Source organism: Pleurodeles waltl, chromosome 7 (genome assembly GCF_031143425.1).
Source record: "Pleurodeles waltl isolate 20211129_DDA chromosome 7, aPleWal1.hap1.20221129, whole genome shotgun sequence".
Classification (NCBI taxonomy): domain Eukaryota; kingdom Metazoa; phylum Chordata; class Amphibia; order Caudata; family Salamandridae; genus Pleurodeles; species Pleurodeles waltl.
This window is the reverse complement of record NC_090446.1, coordinates 861,258,593-861,278,827: the sequence shown is the minus strand read 5'-3', so window position 1 is coordinate 861,278,827 and position 20,235 is coordinate 861,258,593. Positions and strand designations below refer to the sequence as shown.

At 47.0% G+C, this 20,235-nt stretch overlaps 1 protein-coding gene across 3 annotated transcripts in view; it reads right to left on the bottom strand.

Annotated features, from left to right (window-relative positions):
• ATP10B (ATPase phospholipid transporting 10B (putative)) overlaps nt 1–20,235 on the bottom strand; it is a 428,501-nt gene that overhangs the window by 8,735 nt on the left and 399,531 nt on the right. For all 3 annotated transcript variants that reach the window (XM_069199372.1, XM_069199373.1, XM_069199374.1), the window contains 2 exons: nt 14,239–14,364; nt 1,249–1,449 (listed from right to left, as the gene is read on the bottom strand). In XM_069199372.1, the coding sequence (XP_069055473.1) occupies nt 1,249–1,449; nt 14,239–14,364 (327 nt within the window). The remainder of the gene's footprint in view (nt 1–1,248; nt 1,450–14,238; nt 14,365–20,235) is intronic.

The following is a 20,235-nucleotide window of genomic DNA, read 5'->3' as shown; positions in this document are numbered from 1 at the left end:
AATAAAAATAAACATCCTGAATGCTTCTGGAGTCAAAATACCATTGGCAGTCTTGGTTAGCTATTACATTGTATCCATATTGGTAAGTAGACACAGAAAGGAACCCTTTGTGTTAAATATTTCTCCTTCTTGGCAAGTAAATATCCTTGTGTAGAATCAACAATGAACAATTAAAATGTATTATTATATGAACCATTACAGACCTTCCAATGAAGGTAGATAAGTACCAAGTTAACCATTGGACGATACAAACAAGATGAATTTATGAACATGTCTCATTTTAGGACCAACAAGAGATTGAAAAAGAGGCCCGTTGTGGGTCTGATGATAACATTTCAATGCCCCAAACTGAACGGCAACCAGAACTAATGACACTGAACACAAACAAGAAAATCTGGGACTTAAATTAGATACTAAGTAAGAGATAATCCTACATTCTAATATCTTTAGCTACATTGCCTGTAATCACTAATATCTCAAGTGCAACTGTAGGTAAGCTGACTGGCTTGGTGTGGCAGCATGGGTGAAATTGACCTCTAAAATATGGGTAAATTATCCAATAGTAATGCTCAATGAAGCCACAGAATATGCCCTTTAGTTGATGCATTCATGTGGCTTGCAGATCCATCACAGTTGCTTACGTAGTTGTTGAAATGCAAGCATTTAATGCTTATTTCCACTAAGGGGTTCACCCAAGAAAACCGCTGTACTGTCCAGGATGTGTGGGAAGGATTGTTTTTTGTGCGACAAACTGAAGGTTTATTTGTCCCTACTCTTGTTGCAAACAAGCCAGCGCTTCTCTTTAAAATGGCCAGCAAAGTTGCGCAGGCAACCTGTGGTGCGCATAACATCAGAAAGGTTTTCTGTGAAACTGTGTCACTGGCAAGATATGCATCAGCCTACTCTATTTTAGTGCATCCATTGTCTAAAGAATTTGATCTTCCATAGGTTCCAGTGGAGCATGAAGGGTGTTTCGGTATTCCCAGGCTAGGAAATAAACAGCTAAATCTCTATGTCTAATAATTCAAACCAATGCGACGGACAAAATGCACCAACTTTACCGGGGGAAGGTTCTCTAATAACTTACTTTTGAATCATCAAGTACTTTATTGTTAATCACTTGTACATTTCTAGAATGTTTAGGGCTAGGTAACTACAAATTCAACTTCTAAATGTCAATTTAATACTTTGAGGTGACTGGAAGGGTGTATGTCAAACGTACAAAAATCTTTATGCAAAGAAACTCACCTCTGAATTTTGCCCACTTTTGTAAAGTTCAGGCAAACTCATCAGAGTTTCTTGAGACACGTCTCGGTCGAGGATTCCGAACACAATGGGGGGAAGGGACGTGAAGAAAAGGTTGAAGAAAATCAACTGCCAGTAATCGATCATTGTTGTGCCCGTGAAGCCGCAGAAGAACTGGAACCAGAAGAGGAGGCTGACATAGGCCTGCAAGGAGTTGGAGGAGAGAAGAAAAGCATGACACAATTCAACTGGAGAAGGGTTCAAGCAAAGTGCTTTCTTATTCAATAAAAAAATGACATTAGGAACTTGCTGTTTTCTGTTCAAAGAAAAGAGGTTTCCCTCGTAACTGGACTCGGACCTTCCTGTTAGTACATTGTTTTACCAACATTTTAAATCCTTTACCGAATTTCAAAATATTATCAATATAAAGCGAGGTAAAAACTGGAAGTCACATATGAAGTATTTATTCACTTAAAACGATGAGCTACATGAAAACAACAGTATATTTCTTCCATAATTTCACCAAACTGATGTGTCTGTTTTGCATGTAATAATTTCAGCGTTTTCCAACCCCTCAAAAGACAGAACAAAATATGCTTTTGTCACATTTAAACATTTTTATCAGTTTGTGAACAACAAAGGTCCACTAATTATAAGTATAAAACAAAAATATCTGGGATGATTTCAGCCTGCTACGCAATCGTTTTATACTTAAGTTGTAGTATAACACGTTGTGATGTTCATCATTTTAAAAGATGCATTCTGAATTTTGACTCCTTATTACTGAGCTAAGCCAAATCTAAGGTTCTGCACATGATCACAGGCCTCAGATACACACATTATGTAAATGTGAAAAACAAATGATAGAAGCCCTGCCACACTTCAACCCTCCTTGGGATTGGTCTGTTTGCTATAAACAAACTATTTGCGCCCAGGATCATGAGTACAGGTAGGCTCATGTGCGTTATTGAGAATTATGACGGCTCTAAGAAAAAAGTACAATTAGCATGAATGATCTCCACGACTTGCTTTCCATGAATTGTGATTGCGAGAAATCAGGCTCGCAGGAAGTGACAGTATTTCAGGTTAACGGGTATTGGAAAAATGCATTATTTTTCAATTTACATAATTCCAACACATACAGCTCATTTACATATACATTAAACTTTTAATAAAAGGCAGAGGATTTGAGTGCACTGGCTATTGCAAGAGCTTTATAAATAAATGAACAACACAAAGGGAAATAATGTTTACATTTGCTAGCTATCGCGTGGTATATGCAGCATCCATCAACCTTCCAGATTTAATAGTCCTTTTGTTCCTGCTGTCTGCAGACCTAAAGGCTATATTGTGTGCAGCTTACAATGTTCTAGGAAGGAGGTTATTTGGCGAAAAGGATAAATAATCATGGCAGATAAGGACCAGCAGCCCCAGTCAATCTGTCAGTCCCCTGATTATCCGTTCCTCGAATTTCTAGCTTGATTACATTTTCAGAACTGTGCTTTGTCTGGGACTGTGGAGGACTCTCTTTTTTAATAATTTGGGTTCGATTTACAAATAGGCGGTTGCATGTTAGCGAGGAGTTAGTTGCTAATTGACTAACGTGGCAAGCGTCCTTGGTCAGGGCAGTAGCATCAATTCTGTGTTACCTTTTACTGGTTTGCACTTCAGAAATAGTTAAGCAATTGGCCCACACCGGCTTAAGGGGCGCATCAAAGGAAATAAACCTGGTTACATTCCTGCAGCCACATTATGGGCACAATTGTAAAACCACCCCTAAGGTTCTTGTGTGGCACATTTGTGAACTGTGCTCCACATGAGTAAAGTATGCTTGTGCTCAGGGGGGGGAAGGGCGGAGGGAATACCAGACGGACAGGAGACATACATGTGCCCTGTCTGCATTATGCCTTCAACTCCAAAAACCCTGTACCATGAGGGAACGGGGACTATGCCAGGCCCGTATATTTGATCACCTCTGTTGGTAAGGGATGTACACCTGTCTGAACTTATCACACCGCCTTTACTCGGACAGAGCTACAGATCTTTTGATTATGTAAGATGCAGTTCCGACCACCAAAATATGCACATCCTTCATATTTGTACATGTGAACATTTTTGGGGGGAATTTGCGTGAAAACAAGATGGGGAAAAACGTTTTGAAATGAACCATTGACTCTTCAACTACGCAGCTTTTAATGGTAGACTCTTGCCTGTGTTCTCTGTCTTGCCTGTGGAAAACACATTTCAGACAGCTAACCTGCTTCCATTTTCTTACGATAATGGCATTACTCCTAGTCCTACTCCCTCGCCTTCCTTTTCACCAATGAGGCCTCCCGCCTCCCCCCTAGACCCTCCCTTTCCCTTTTAAAACCCCCCCCACCCTTATCCCCTCCTGTACAAAAACCAAGCCCAAGCTGCAACTCGGACAGTCCGTACCGGGAGGGTGGGAAGGAACGGAAAAGGAAGGCGAGGGAGTAGGACTAGGAGTAATGCCATTATCGTAAGAAAATGGAAGCATTACCTCCGGTCCCTCCATCGCCTTCCTTTTCACCAATGAGACATAGCAAGAAAACACACAGGAGACGGACATCGAGTTGCAAGACCTTTATTTAATATCCTGCACCAAGATCACCCCAAATATTATCTCATAGAGCATAAGACCCGGTGACCTAACACCGACTCCAAACTACCCAAGTCTGACAGCCTGTAATGACGCACAAACGTCGAAGGAGAAGCCCAAGTGGCGGCCCTGCAAATTTTCACCACAGAAGTCCCCTGAAGCTCCGCCACCGTAGCCGCCATGCCTCTGGTAGATCTCCCCTGAATCCCTTGAGGAGGAACCACCTCTTTCAAGGAATAGGCCAACAGAATTAAAGATCTTACCCACCGACTCAAGGAAGCCGTGGAAGGTTTCTCACCTTTGCGTGCCGGACCAAAATTAACAAACAGCGAATCCCCCTTACGAAAAGGTGCCACCACCCGCAGATACTCCAACAAAACCCTGCGTACATCCAACGAATGCAACCGGACCTCCTCCCTTGAGGAGGGATTTGGACAAAATGAAGGAAGGATGACCTCCTGCCGCGAATGGAACGAAGAATTGACTTTTGGAATAAAGGAAGGCACCGGAACCAGAACCACCCTATCGGGAAAAATCTTACAAAAAGGAAAGGAACAAGCCAATGCCCCCAATTCCCCTAACCGACGAGCCGAAGTAATGGCTACCAAAAAGAACGTTTTTAAAGATAGATGGCGCAAATCACAGTCCCCCAATGGTTCAAAAGGGGCATCCGTCAACACATCCAAAACCAAGGAAAGATCCCATGAAGGAAAAGAACGTACCGGGCGAGGAAATAAATTAATAAGCCCTTGAAAAAAATCTAGGCATCAAGCGCCCTTCATCCTGAAGATTACGCCATGGTCCTCTGAAAGCCTGAATAGCCGCCCACTGTACCCGAAGAGATGCCACTGACAACCCTAAATGAGCACCGTCTTGCAGGAACTGCATCACCTCAAAGATAGAAGCGGAGGTAGGATCCAACTCACGACTTAAGCACCATGACGAAAACACCTTCCACTGTCTACCATAAGAAAGTAAAGTGGAACGTCTCCTTGAAGCCAGTAAGGTAGAACTCAAAGCCACAGGCACCCCCAGACCCGTCAATCCCCGTCGTTCAACTTCCAGGCCGTCAAGTGTAACCTCCTCAATGACCCCAATGGGAGGCAGGGAAACTCCAGGGGAGACGGACAAAGAGGCAGAGGCCATATCCTCCCGTCCGCCATCAGCCTCAACAACGGGAACCAATTTGCCCTCGGCCAAAGTGGCGCAATTAGGATAACCCTGGACCCCAGATCCCTTACCCGTAACAGAAACGCCCTGAGTAGTTGAAAAGGAGGGAACGCATACAAAAGGCCCTGTGGCCAAGGACATGACATCCCGTCCACCTCCCATGCTTGGGGACACCGAAACCGGGAGCAGAAGCGATCCACTTTCGCATTCTCTGCGGACGCAAACACATCCAGCACTGGAAGACCCCAAAGCCGAACCAGACGCTGAAACAGAGACATCCGGAGGGAGAAAAGTTGAGAGGAAGGAATCACCCTGCTCAGCACATCCGCCCGAACATTGACCACCCCCCGAATGTACGTAGCCCTGAGAGAAGGAACCCACTCCTGAGCCCACACAAAAATCTCCCTGGCTAGATTGAACAGAGCCCTCGACCTGGTCCCCCCTTTCTGATTGACATAAGCCTTGGCCACTAAGTTGTCTGTGCGAACCAGAACCGCCGCTCCCCTCAGGGAACCCTGGAAATGGACCAGAGCCAGGAATATTGCCCTCAATTCGCGCCAATTCGACGACCGACTCGCCTCCCGAGGGGACCAAAACCCCTGAATCTGAGCCGACCCCATCCATGCACCCCAACCGGAGAGGCTGGCATCCGTCGTCATCACCACGGGTCTCAGAGGCGATAAAGAAACCCCTACCCTCAGGTGGTCTGCATCCAACCACCATTGCAACTCTCTGCGAATCAATCCGGACCCTGGAACCATGTCCTTCAAAGACCCGGACCCTGGCGCCCACCTTCTCAGGAACCATGTCATCAAGCGCAGGAGATGGAAACGTGCCCAAGGAACCAGAAATATCACCGACGCCAAATGACCCTGCAGACGCAACCATAGAAGAGCTCGGGGAGCAGACAGCAACAATACCTTCTTTACCAAAGCCTGGAGTACACCCAACCTTTTTTCTGACACAGACACCAAACCTAGAAGAGTCTGAAACCGAGCCCCCAGAAAAACCAGATCCTGGGACGGCACTAAGTCTGACTTTCCCCAATTGATTAAAAACCTGTGGTTTTGCAGGACCCCCAGAACTTGGGCCACCTGCCTCTGCAACAGGTCTCGTGATTGGGCATGAATCAAAATGTCGTCCAGATAAGGATGCAGAAACACCCCTTCTGAATGAAGCAAAGCCACCAGAGGGGCCAGCACCTTTGTGAAAATTCGAGGAGAAGATTTTAGACCAAAAGGTAGAACGCAAAACTGATAATGGTCCTGACCCACAGCAAACCTCAGGAACTTTTGAGAGGATCTTGCCACAGGCACGTGTAGGTAAGCATCCTGCAGATCCAGTGACACCAGAAAATCCCCTTGCCTGACCAATGGAAAAATTGTCTGAATGGACAGCATGCGGAAATGCACTGTCCTGATCCAGGTATTCACCTCCTTCAGATTGAGCACCAGTCGAAATCCCCCTGAAACTTTCTGCACAAGAAACAAGACCGAATAAGTGCCCTGACCCCGTTCGTCTAGTGGAACGTGGGGAATGGCCCCCTTGACCAGTAAGTCCCGCACTCCGTCCAATAATGCTCTTCTCCGTGACCCCCCTGAAGGCAGAGGTGTGGGACGTACCCCTGAATCTGGAGGAACCACCACAAAATCTATGACATAACCATTGGCCACAATGTCTAGTACCCAATGATCGGTTATACTGTCCTTCCAAGCCGAAAGAAAGTGACTCAGTCTTCCCCCAACCGGCCCTCTGCCAGGCCCACAGTGATTGTCAGGACCCCTTCTTGAAACCACCCCGGGTCGCAGGAGCAGACTTCTTAGGCGCAAAACGCGGCTGAAAACGCCGTTTCCTAAATGAAAAGGATTTAGCATCCTTATTAGGAGAAGACCGGGAATGCTTCTTCCACCCTTTACTCGAAGAAGAACCCCCTTTATAAGGCAAGGCATGCTTCCGCTCTTTAAATGCCTTGGAAAGCATGGATGGCAATTGTTCTCCAAACAAGCTACGACCTTCAAACGGCAGTCTCAACAAGGCCGCCTTTTCCCCTGGGTCAGCCTTCCAGGAACGCAACCAGAGGGACCTACGAGCCCCAATCAAAGCCCCAGATGCCAGAGCCGAAGTACGGACCACGTCTGAAGACACATCAGCCAACAATCTTGCCTGCTGCTCCATACCAGCCAGGAGCTCTGAACATTCCGCCCCTTCCTGTACAGCCACCGCCAGCTTATCAAAGTCTTGAACCAACGACTGTGACGCATAAGCAGAATAAATCCCTGCCCTCAACGCCAGATTCTCTGCAGCAAAAGCCCTTTTAAGACCTGAATCCACTTTACGGTCCGTGGCATCCGTAGGCACACAATCCTCCGGATTGACTGCTGTTTTGCCAATCAGAGTAGCCAAAATTGAATCCAGGCGTACCGAAGGAGGCAAAACCTCCTCCCCCTCAAGCAAGTAAAGTTTCTGAAGGAATCGTGGAACCTGAGCCTTATCCACATCCTTCCACTCACGAAACACCATATCCTTCACAGGTACCTGAAAAGGCATGGCAAACTTCGAAGGTGTCTGATATTGAGGAAATAAATGAGAATCCGAGTTTGTAGGTTGAAACACTGGGAAACCCAAATTGTCCCGAACATGTGCCATCACTTCCCACATTTCTTCTCTGGAAACATATTTCCCCCCAGATGACGTCGATGGGGCCTCATTCTCACTCTCCGATGAGGACTTCCTTGCTGCTACTGAAGAGTGCGCAAGCTTAGATTGACCAGTCCTGGTCACGCCTGCTTGCAGTGCCCTGGTAACAGCCACCTCAATCATATCCTGCACTTCCTCTCTGGACATGAGGGGAGTACCCCTGCTCGGTAACTGAGAGCTCTCAGGAGTAGCAATGCTAGCCTCACCCCCCTCCTCCGAGGAGGAAGAAGAGACAATTCTACGTCTTTTCGCTGGAACTTTAGGCATGGTAAATCACCAAATCACACTGACTCTCACCCAAAATACTACCCTATATATAGGAACCTGGTCCTCCCCCAACAGGGCTCCACCAATCCCTCAAAAGGTCAACTTCTTTGGCAAAAATCATAAAAACCACGGGCAGAACGCCCGTCCTACCTGAAGAGCCTTCACACAATCGAATTCCCTCATTTCCCCGCGGCTCCGTGGCGTGGAAACCCGGAAACCGACACCCCAGCCACAGAGGGCCGGCTGACCCTGTCAGCCGGTACCCAGTACACATCTCACGAGCAGCCCTGCTGCTTGTCAAAGACGCGACCAGCCGTGGCACTCCTCGCGGAGCTCCGCGTCCAGAGGAGTGCCTCCATCGAAGACCTCCAGGCCCCGCCGTGCAGGTAAGAAAGGGAAAAGAAAAACGTCTAGCGTGGGCTAGACAAAAGAACAGGAGGGGATAAGGGTGGGGGGGGGGTTTAAATGGGAAAGGGAGGGTCTAGGGGGGAGGCGGGAGGCCTCATTGGTGAAAAGGAAGGCGAGGGAGGGACGGGAGGTAATGTTCATCCCTTTCAGCTGATTTACAACCTATATTTCTAAAAGTACACATCCCTTGCGTTCTTTATGTCCTTTACAAACGTAAATTAAATGCTTCGATCATAGCCCCACTGCTCCGTTTCCTGTGTAATTGCATATATGATTTCTCAAGCCTCTTCTTTTAGGATTTTGGTGTTAAATAACGCACTATGTTCATTTGCCATGGATCACCTCCCAACAGCATTTGCCATTTCAGAAACGTTTTCCAAAAATGTTAGTTGAGTGTAGTATTATTCCATAATGATAAAAGAAAATACATTGTGACATCTCACTCTGCTGACAGATCGATTTTATTTTTCATCACACAAGATATAGGACTTTAACGGGAAAGAGTTGTCATCGTAAATATCATGCTCCATGTAATACGACCCAGAAAGAGCACTGTGGAGGAGAAGCCCTGTTCATGGGAAAAATAACGTTGTGTGCCAGGAATATTGTGCCAGGAGACTGATTACATATAAGAACACTCTACCTGGAAAATAATGAAGAATGCATGATTTCTTCTCCAATTTAGCTGCTTACGAGCCATCCTTGTGGAAACCATATATTTTCACTGGATGAATTAATTTACTTTTTGCTGTGCTCTGCTGGTCTTTGGATTGTTTAGCAATACTTCCCTTGAGTTAGTTTCTGGAATATATCAAACTAAGTTTGTGACATCAAAATGTCTTATTTTCCAGGAAAACTAACATGGTAGATGCTCTAACTTCTCTTGTGTGGAGTATGATTAGCGGCCAAGATCACACAACAAGGGAAGGTGACATTACCATGGCCGTCCTTCAAAGTCGCTTTTTAAAGGTTTCTCAGTGTCTTCTGTCTCATGTATCCCAAGTGAATTTTTAAACAAATCTAAATGAAGAGGCCTAACAGAGCACCTAATGCTAGTGTTTAGCCAGCTTCTGAACACTCTTGAATTAAGCTGACAGGAGTACTGATATGCTGACCGACCTATGGATTTGCCAAGAGTTACTCAATTTGGTCACGTGCAGAAGTCCAGATTAGAACCCAGATTTAAAAAAACAATGACATTTAAAAATAGTGTTTACAATGAACAAACGCCCCAATTAAATCATTCATGGCTAGGTAAAACATGGAATTTTATAAAGTTTGCAGTTAAAGCTGACAGATAAGCAAGGCGTCCTTTCTAAAAGTAAAGATGTGTCACAAAATACATTGAGATACATTTGGACCCTGACCTTTTTGGCTGGAGCTCGCTCCCCTGCGCCGGCAGCACCACCTTGCTGTGCGGTTTCCCCGACCCCCACCCATGCGGCTGATCGCGTGTTCGAGGCCCTCCTCCACCCGCAGGCACCCGCCTGCGCCTCATCCCTGGTGTCTAGTGGGCGCTGGTAAGCATTACTAGACTGTGCATTGTACTGGATTTGTATTTGTGCGTCTTCCACTGTTTTTCACCGTATCCATTCTCATCTGTTTGCCGTAAGCGTTACTAGACTGTGCTTTGTATGTAGATTCATATTTGTGCGTCTTCAACTGTTTTTCACCGTATCTATTCTCATCTGTTTGCCGTATTTTGGGCCATTTTGCCCCTTTTGCGCTCCCCCGGCTTCTGCTTTCCCCGCCGCTGCGTCCCTGCGGCCCCGCCCCGCCCCCCTCCCGCCCCCATTCGCTCTCCCGTTCCCGCCTGCCTTCCGCCTCCCAGCTGCTCCTCCCTCCCACCTCCCCCTCTTAATGGCGGTCGCTGCGCGATGCAAGTGAGAGACCCCTGACCTTTTTGGCCGGAGCTTGCTCCCCTGCGCCGCCAGCACCACCTTGCTGTGCCGTTTCCCCGACCCCCGCCCACGCGGCTGATCGCATGTTCGAGGCCCCTCCTCCACCCGCAGGCACCCGCCTGCGCCACATCCCTGGTGTCTAGTGGGCGAAGCGTTACTAGACTGTGCATTGTACTGGATTTGTATTTGTGCGTCTTCCACTGTTTTTCACCGTATCTATTCTCATCTGTTTGCCGTAAGCGTTACTAGACTGTGCTTTGTATGTAGATTCATATTTGTGCGTCTTCAACTGTTTTTCACTGTATCTATTCTCATCTGTTTGCCGTATTTTGGGCCATTTTGACCCTTGTGCGCTCAACCGGTTTCTGCTTTCCCCGCCACTGCGTCCCTGCGTCCCCGCCCCCCTCACGCCCCCATTCGCTCTCCCGTTACCCCCCACCTCCCAGCTGCTCCTCCCTCCCGCCTCACCCTCTTAATGGCGGTCGCTGCGCCCGTCCGTGCCTGGACCGCACCCAGCGCCAGTCCCCCTGGCCCACCTAGCCAAACCCCCCCAGACAACACTACCACCCGCACTCCCTCAACCCCAGAGCTCGCCCCACCTGCATTCAAACCAGCCCCACACAAACTCAAGGCCCCTTCACCTGCCTATTCTCCTACTCCACCTCCCACGCACCCCACACCAACACCAAACGCAACAGCCTCCACACAACAACATCCGCACCCACCAAAAAAAAACACAACCTGCACATGCCCCACACCAATACCCCCTCAACCCACAGCAACACCACAACCACCCCCGCCAACACAATCACACATCACAACAACCACACCACTCTCAACCATCTCAGTTGCCTGCTACTAAACACCCGCTCCCTACACAAACATGCCATAGAACTCTGGGACCTCATCACATCACACTCACCTGACATCGTCTTCCTCGCAGAAACCTGGACAAACCTCTCATCCGAGCCAGATATAACCACAGCCACCCCGGAGGGCTAGAAACTCCAACGCAAAGACCGCCTTAACAAACCAGGAGACGGCATCGCCATCCTTCACAGAGACACCATCAAGGTCACCACCAACACCCTCAACACCCTCAACAACGTAGAACACATGCACTTCCTTATTCACATCAACAACACCACCACCCTCAGAGGCACACTCGTATACAGACCCCCAGGACCACGCCCCCCTTTTTGTGACACCATCGCTGACACCATCAGCACGCACGCTCTCATCTCCACAGGCTACATACTCCTTGGCAACTTCAACTTTCACCTGGAAAACCCTCACGACCACAACTCCTCCTCCCTCCAAGACAACCTCACCAACCTTGGACTCAAACAACTGGTCACAGCCCCCACCCACTCGGCTGGACACACATGACGCAATTTTCACCTCAAGCCAACACGTCACCTACACCCACACCACCAAACTCCAATGGACGGACCACCATTGCGTCCACTTCTCCTACATCAAACCGCCCACACACCACCACCAACCCACCACCCCCTACCGCATGTGGGACAAGATCCCTACAGAGCACCTGAACTCCCAACTGACACAAACCCCCCCAACACCACCGACCCCAACACCGCCGCACACAACCTCAACAAATGGATCACCACCTGCGAAGACTCTCTTGCGCCCCTCAGAAAAAACATCACCACCCACAACATCAAGAACGCCCCATGGTTCACCGCTGAACTCAAATGCAAACGCAAATGCAGCAAAGCAGAGAAAACATGGAGATAAGAACCCTCCACCACAAACTTCTCCGCCCTCAAAACCACCACACGCAACCACCACCAACTCATACGCACCACCAAAAGAGCACACTATAAGGAACGTATTGACAACAACTCCCAAAACAGCAAACAACTCTTTACCATCATCAAAGAGCTCTCCAAACTCAAAGCCAGCAACCTAGACCCCACGCACACAAAAACCCTCTGCTACTCCCTCTCAAATCATTTTCACCGCAAAATCCAGGACATACACAACAGCTTCATACCACACACACCCTCCACCTGCCAAACACAAACCCACCACATACACCCCCCAACCTACTCACCACCTGGGCCCCCACCACTGACGAAGAAACTGAAAAGACAATGAACTCCATTCACTCTGGCTCCCCCTCCGACCCCTGCCCCCATCGAATATATAACAAGGCCAGCCCCACCATCGCCCCCAAACTCAGAGCCATAATCAACAGCTCATTCGAAACCGCCACCTTCCCAGACCCCTGGAAATACGCGGAAGTCACCGCTCTCCTAAAAAAGCCCAAAGCCGACCCAGACGACCTCTCCAACTACCGCCCCATCTCCCTCCTCCCTTTCCCAGCCAAGGTCACGGAGAAACTAGTCAACTCCTGCCTATCCCACTTCCTCGAGGCAAACCACACACTCGACCCCTCCCAATCTGGGTTCCGCAAGAACCACAGCACAGAAACCGCTCTCATCGCATGTACCGACAAAATCAGATCCAGAGTCGACATGGGTGAGACCGTTGCACTCATACTCCTGGACCTCTCTGCAGCCTTTGACACTGTCTGCCACCACACACTCAGCACACGCCTTCACAACGCTGGGATCTGCCACAAAGCCCTAGACTGGCTCACCTCCTTCCTCACCAACAGAACCCAAAAAGTCAGTCTCCCACCCTTCCAATCCTCCGCCACCAAAATCACCTGCGGAGTCCCACAAGGCTCCTCCCTCTTCAACATTTACATGACCCCGCTAGCCAACATCCTCAAACCTCACGGTATCACCATCCTCTCATATGCTGATGACACACAACTTATCTTGTCCCTCACCCGCAACCCCACCACCGCCAAAACCACCCACATGCTGCACTCCTTGACACCGCTGCCTGGATGACAGCCAACCACCACAAACTCAACTCCAACAAAACAGAGATAATCATTTTTGGCCCACACAAAAACACTTGGGACTCCTCCTGGTGGCCCACCACTTTAGGCCCCGCACCCACCCCCGCAAACCACGCACGCAACCTTGGCATCATCCTGGATCCCTCCCTCTCAATGGCCCAACAAATCAACGCCGTCACCTCCTCATGTTTTTACACACTCCGCACACTGAAAAAAACATTCAAATGGATCCCCACAGAGACCAGAAAGACCGTCACCCACGCACTCATCAGCAGCAGGATAGACTACGGCAACACCCTCTACGCCGGCACCACACTCAAAATCAAGCGCAAACTACAGCGAATCCAGAACTCAGCAGCACGCCTCATCCTCGACCTCCCCCGCCATGAACACATCTCCCCACACCTCAAAGCCCTCCACTGGCTCCCCATAGACAAAAGGATCACCTTTAAGATCCTCATCCACGCACACAAATCCCTCCACAACACCGGCCCACCCTACCTCAACGAAAGAGTGACCTTTCACACTCCCACACGCCACCTCCGCTCTGCCGACCTCTCTCTCGCCACAGTTTCCCGCATCAAACACACCACCACTGGAGGCAGATCTTTCTCCTATCTGGCCCCCAAAGCCTGGAACTCCCTCCCCACCCACCGCCACAAGACCCAGGACCTCCTACTCTTCAGGAAGGGCCTTAAAACCTGGCTTTTCGAACAGTGATCTCTCCCCCGCCCCCAACTGCGCCTTGAGACCATCACGGGTGAGTAGCGCGCTCTATAAGTTTCTTTGATTGATTGACTGATTGACTTTGGAATGTGACATTAGGTGTACATTAAATCACATGACAGCCTTAGAACCGACTTCCTTTGAGGAACAAACAGTTTGTTATCAGAGTTTTGGCCCAGTCTAAGTCAAATAATGTTGTCAGCTTTGAACAACTGCCTATGACTATTAGGTAAGGAAGCAATACATCCGTATCAGCTCTGTAAACCCATCATCACTGAGCTCCACAATGCCACCCATCTTGTACTCACCACATTCTTGTAGAAGAAGTAGAGGACCATCTTAGCCAAGCGGGAGTAGCACCAGTGACCGTGGACCAACAGCAGCTTCTTGAGATGCTTGAACTTTGTGATGGCAAAATCACTCGACATTACAGCCTACGGCACCAACAAAAAAGATACATTTTATTAAAAATAAAATTGGCAAAAAACTGCACTTAACTAAAAGGTAGAATATACAGTTGGTCTACGACCAACTGTCCTTGGCAGATGAAAACAAAAGTCACTGAGTTCAGCAAAGTGATTTTTCCAAATTACTTTGATCGTTAGGGCCACTGCAGAAATTGTTAAGATTCAGTTCCTTAAACGGAGCTACGATTTCAAGATTTCTATCCGTTGTTTAAAGTCAGGCTATGCCAACTTCCAATTGTACGTGTGCCTAATCACTTCTTTGGTTTTCTAGACTATATTCTGATCAATTGAACTTGTATTTTTTGCACACAGTGACACGTTTTATGATTCATATTAGGATACGAGAAAGCTCTTGTTGCTTTGTAAGAGCAACATCAGCAAAGTTGAATGATACCACGCCTTGTGCTCTGTACTAAAGGAACTAGACTGTGATATAACTGTGAACACTTACTGTTGGAAAATGGGTTATTAATAAGGGCAGGTAGGTACCTACACCTAGCAACAAGCCACTAACCTCCACCTAGGTACAGTTAGGTCTCAGTAAATTAATCCCAGCTCAACCCTTGGTAGCTTGGCAACGAGCGTCAAGGCTTAACTTAGGAGACAGTGTGTAAAGCATTCAAATATCACAAAACAGTAATTAAATAAAACACAGGAAACAGTTTAAAAATCCAAAACCAATTTATAAAAATAGTTTATATTTTTATCTTTAAAATGACACAAAAACGATTAAAATCGGTTCAGGGGAACCGGAGATATGAATTTTTAAAGTATTATTATTTTTCTAGCGCTTAGAAACAAAAAGCGCCAATCGGGTCATCTGGTTGCACCAGGACCGGGACAAAGTCAAAGTTTCAGGCCGACCGCGATGGAGCCCTGCTCGGCTACAAGTCGCGGGAGGCCTCGGTTAAAAAGTTACCTTCTGACTTAGTCTTTATTTTGAAGTTTTTCTTCACCAGGACGAACCTGCCAGTTGAATCCGACCTCCTGGAGCCCTTGTCCAGATACGCGATGTGGGTTTCCTCGGTGGTGATTTCTACCTTCGGACTTAGTCGTTTTTTCGAGATGAAAATCCTTCGACCGGGGTAAACCTGGATCTTGATCCGACGTCCGTGGAGCCCTTCTCGGATACGATGGCTGGGAGGTCCGGGTCAACTTTTTACGTTCGGACTTAGTCTCTTTTTCGGATGTTTTTCTTTACCGGGACGAACCACGAAGTCAGGCCGGGTCGCGGTTGAGGCAAGCCGGCTAGAATTTCCGCGGCGGGTCGGTCCCTCTCTGGAGCTTTTTTACAAAATTTGTCAAATCTTCTCCAAACTTCTGGGGCTTCACCCAGATGTTCTTTTAAGGTTCTTTTGGGGTCCACAGCTCACCCCAAGGGTCCAGAAGTTCTGTGATGGTCCTTGGGGGGTGCGGACTTCAACTCCCAGAATGCACCTGGCGCAAACTCCTTTTTGGCCACTGGGCAGTGGTCAACTGGTCTCTTTTTTAGGAGTTGGTGCAGGGGACTCTGGATAGCAATTTTTCACCTGTAGCAAACAGGGAGTCCCTCCTTGAACCAGTTGAAGCCAGGCAAAGTCCTTCTTGTGGTGAAGCCCAAGTGTGCAGCTGGTGCAGTCCTTCTGAGTGCAGGGTCCAGGTGCAGGCCAGGGGTCCAGCAGGGCAGTCCTTCTTCTCCTTAAGTTCCTTCTTCTTGAAAGTTGGCGGGGATCTGAGGTGTGGGGGCAGGTCTGCCAGTTTTATTCTTGCTCCTGGGTGAAAAGCAGGGGGGCCCTGGTTCTCCAATCAGGTACAGGGTCGTCCCCCTGTGATGACCACTTCCTGGGAAGTGTGGCAAAAATCCATCCCAATAGGCAACAGTCTCTAAAAATCCAACATGGCTGAATCTGATTTTTGGAGTTTACATCTGGCTGAGCCCACCCACTGGTGTGGCTAAAAATCATAAACACACCCCTCTCCTGCCCTCTCCTAATCTAATCAAGGGGGCACCTAGCTGTCTGGGGTTGCAGGATGTGGGGGTGTTGCTGGGTGCTCCAGATGTCCTTTTCTGCCTTTGAAGACCAGTTTGGCAGCCCTCCCCCTTCCTGCCTCACCATCTGCTGAGGGGAGATTCTCTCCCCCAAGCACATTCCTTTGTGTGAAGCCAGGCCACTTCACACCTCATCAAGGCAGCCTGGCAGAAGCTGCTGCAGGCTGGCCAATCAGAGCACAGCAGCAAAAACAATGCAGAGCTGAAATTGGCAACTTTTTAGGTAAAGTCTAAACTTTTTACCTGAACAAGTTATATTAAATCCAACAACTGGAAGTTGTGGGATTTATTACAACAATTAATTTGATACCAAATTCTTGGTATGTAACATTTAAGGAGACTTTAAAATTTAAAATAAAGTCTGCCCATTCTAGCCTATGAAGGCCATTTACTTCAATGAGGGAAAAACAAATTTGGCTGTTTTTACCTCACCAGGGCTTATAAATCTATTTTTATAAAGTCCCTGCTTATAGTTACATGGCACCCAGTCCTAGGGGCACATAGGGCACACCTTAGGGGTGACTTATATGTAAAAATAAGGTAGTTTAAGACTTTGGAAGTACCTTTAATTCCAAAGTCGAATTTGCATATAACTTAAATTTAAAAGCAGCCAGCAAGGCAGGCTTGCTTTTAAAATGACACTGGGCACCTCAGCAGTGCACCTAGGTGTGCACCACCTATGCTGTGGTCCCTAAACCTACATGCCCTACCATATACTAGGGACTTATAGGTAGGTTAACTTAGCCAATTATAATTAGCCTAATTTGCATATCCATTTTACACAGAGCACAGGCCCTGGGACTGGTTAGCAGTACCCAGAGCACAGTCAAGAGTCAGTAACCACCAGTACCTATCCAAAAAGAGTGGGGGTGATCAGGCAAAAAAGGAGGACTTTCCTACACTTACCAACTCCCAGATACAGCGCAGCTCATAATGATTTCATACTATATCTCCTACTAAGCACTGCTAAACTTTCAAGATGTGGCCCCATGCAAATGAGGGAAAATGTTGTCTTTGAACCTATGCTATATTACACATATTACAAATGTGAGAACTGAAGCAAAGCGACCACATGTAAGCTCACTTCAGTGCACTAGTTGAAGGTGGTACACAGAGCAACCTCCTGAAGGTGTCCCTTGAAAGGGGAAGAAACAGGGTCCCAAAGGACACCTTACAGTCAGGTTCAGTAACCCACTGCACCTAGCACCATGGGGATCTCTGTTAACTTTTAAAACTTGGGCCAGGTTGCCACCTGTACAGTGGAAGGTGGACCAGTAGCTTCAAATAGCTGGGCCCACCTTCCACTAATGCACTGTACCTAGTGCAGGCCCAGGTCTGTGCCTGTACTGCGAATAATGCATTCATTGTAATAGGGTAGTAGGTTACACTGTCCTCATCTGCAACTGGTGCACTGTGGGTCAGACCAAGGCAGTGCACCCTATATATAATACAATCCCAGGATGCTTCTGTTAGTGTACTAGCAAAACACTATGAAGATTTCAAACAGCTGCACTGTAACCAGAACTACATCCCTGCAGTAATTATACAAATGAAAGATGACCGTTTGGTGCTTAAAAAACTGAACCTGCTAACAAAATAATGATAATGAAAATTGCAATTAAAGTGCATCCCAAAGTATATGAAAGATATTGAAAATGGACTGCACCATAAATTGAACTTTTAAACAGACTACATAGTGTACATGTGTACCATGCTTGTAAGCTATTGAAAATGTACAAAATTGTAAAATCAGATTATAATTATGCAATATATTGTAATTTGCACACAATTTTGTGTGCATGTTCATATAGACCGCTGTTTAAATTAAATTGTGTTACTCGATTTTGGGTCCCTTAAGACACCATATAAACAATGCTCCTAGCCCACAGTAGGTTAAATATACAATGTACATAAAACAACTATAAATGCAATGAAAAAAACATGATGGCAGGGGTGAGCTGTAAAAAGGATATGCCTTTCACCATCAATTCGCAAAAAATGCATCTCTGGTGAGCAGCTCACAATAAAATAGCAAATACAATGAAAACATTGCCTCCAGGTAGGAGCAGTTTTGCAGTTTTAAAGGTTTCTGGATTCACATTCTGTGCATCTAGTGGTTGGCTATACCTAGGTTGGATTCAGAATGGTTAGCCTTTAAGTCTTGCTCTATTTATTAGTTTTGACTTAGACAGTGCATGTGTGTCTCTGCAAGACTTTTGTTTACATATAGAGAGATTACCATTTGTCAGCTTCAGCATCTCTCTCACATGTTTTGCTCCAGTTTGTCACAGAATCTGGGCGTCATGTCCTCTCCTTGTGTTTGGCTCTCCCCTGGAGTATGGGCCAAATGTGTGTCCATTCTCTGCTAACGTTTTTGGAGCTACTTTTTTCTTTGTGTTCCAACACTATATATGAGTGCTTGTTTTTTTCAGTCTGTCTCCCATACCTCCATAACTGTAGCTTCAATTCTCTACCACCTGCCTCCCTTCCATGTTGCTTCTTTTTCCTCCCAACCCCTACCTAGTACTCTACACCACTCTTCTCTATGCTGCTGCACTCTATGCTACTCTACACAACTGCACTCTACGCCACTCTGCACTTCTCTACTCTATGCCAATGCACTCTGTGCCACTCTACTCTGCACCACTCTTCTCTACACCATTCTACTCTATGCCACTGCACTCTACTTTGCACCAATGCATTCTACAACACTCTAACGTACACCACTATATCACTCTACTCTGCACAATTCTACTGTATGCAACAGCACTCTACTCTCCACCATTGTACTCTATTCTCTCTCCACCACTTTTATGCCTCTGCACTCTAAGTCCACTCTACTCAGCACCACTTTACTCTATGCCACTGCACACCACTGCACTGTACATCACTATACTTTATACCACTCTACACTACTGCATTCCACGCCACCTTAATCTGCTCTGCACTGCACTACTGTACTCTACCTCAGTATATTATACAGCACTACACGCTGCACCAGTCTACTCTACTCTGCATGACTATGCCACTGCACTCTGTTACCCTTCTCTGCGGCACACCACTCCACACAACTCTATGCCACTCATGACTCCACACAATGGCTCTATTCCATGGCACTCTACTCTAGGGAACTCTGCTTCACTCTGCTCTATCCCACTCCAGTCTACACCACCCCACGCCACTAAATGCCACTCCACACCATTGCACTCCATGCAGCTGCACAACATGGCTAAAAGACATTGGCAAAGCCACTAGTTCTTGCATTGGTGCAAACTATTGACTTTGTCAATGTGTGTTTCTTGTTGTGGGCCTCGTCATGCTATCAACCATTTTGTCACTAGTCACAACTTGAAGGTTCTCATATGGTTGTCTGAAAATGAACTCGCCATCTTTATGTTATTTTTCCCCTTTGCATGGGTTCTCTTCTCATAGTTTGTTAATTTATTTTCCTTTTCTGCAAATGCACGTCATCTGGGGAGAAGATGGGTCACATGCAAATTCAGAAATTCCTTTAAGCTGCAAAACTACTCCTATTAGTAAGTAACCTTTTGTTCTGCAGCACTAATTTTTTCTTTAGTCACTTGTAGTGCATTGATTTTGTAACAGTACCCTCTTCTCTCTGAAGTCTGAGATAATTTGAGTGTTTTATTTCAAATGGGTGTTTCAAGGCTTTTTGTCCCACTTGAGCCTCTTTATTGTCTTGAATGTCCACACAGTAATGTTTTTGTGAAGGTGTGTATGGAAGACCTGTGTGTGTATGGCTGCCATACAGAAATTATTTCAGGATACATTTGCTAAGTAGGTAAGTG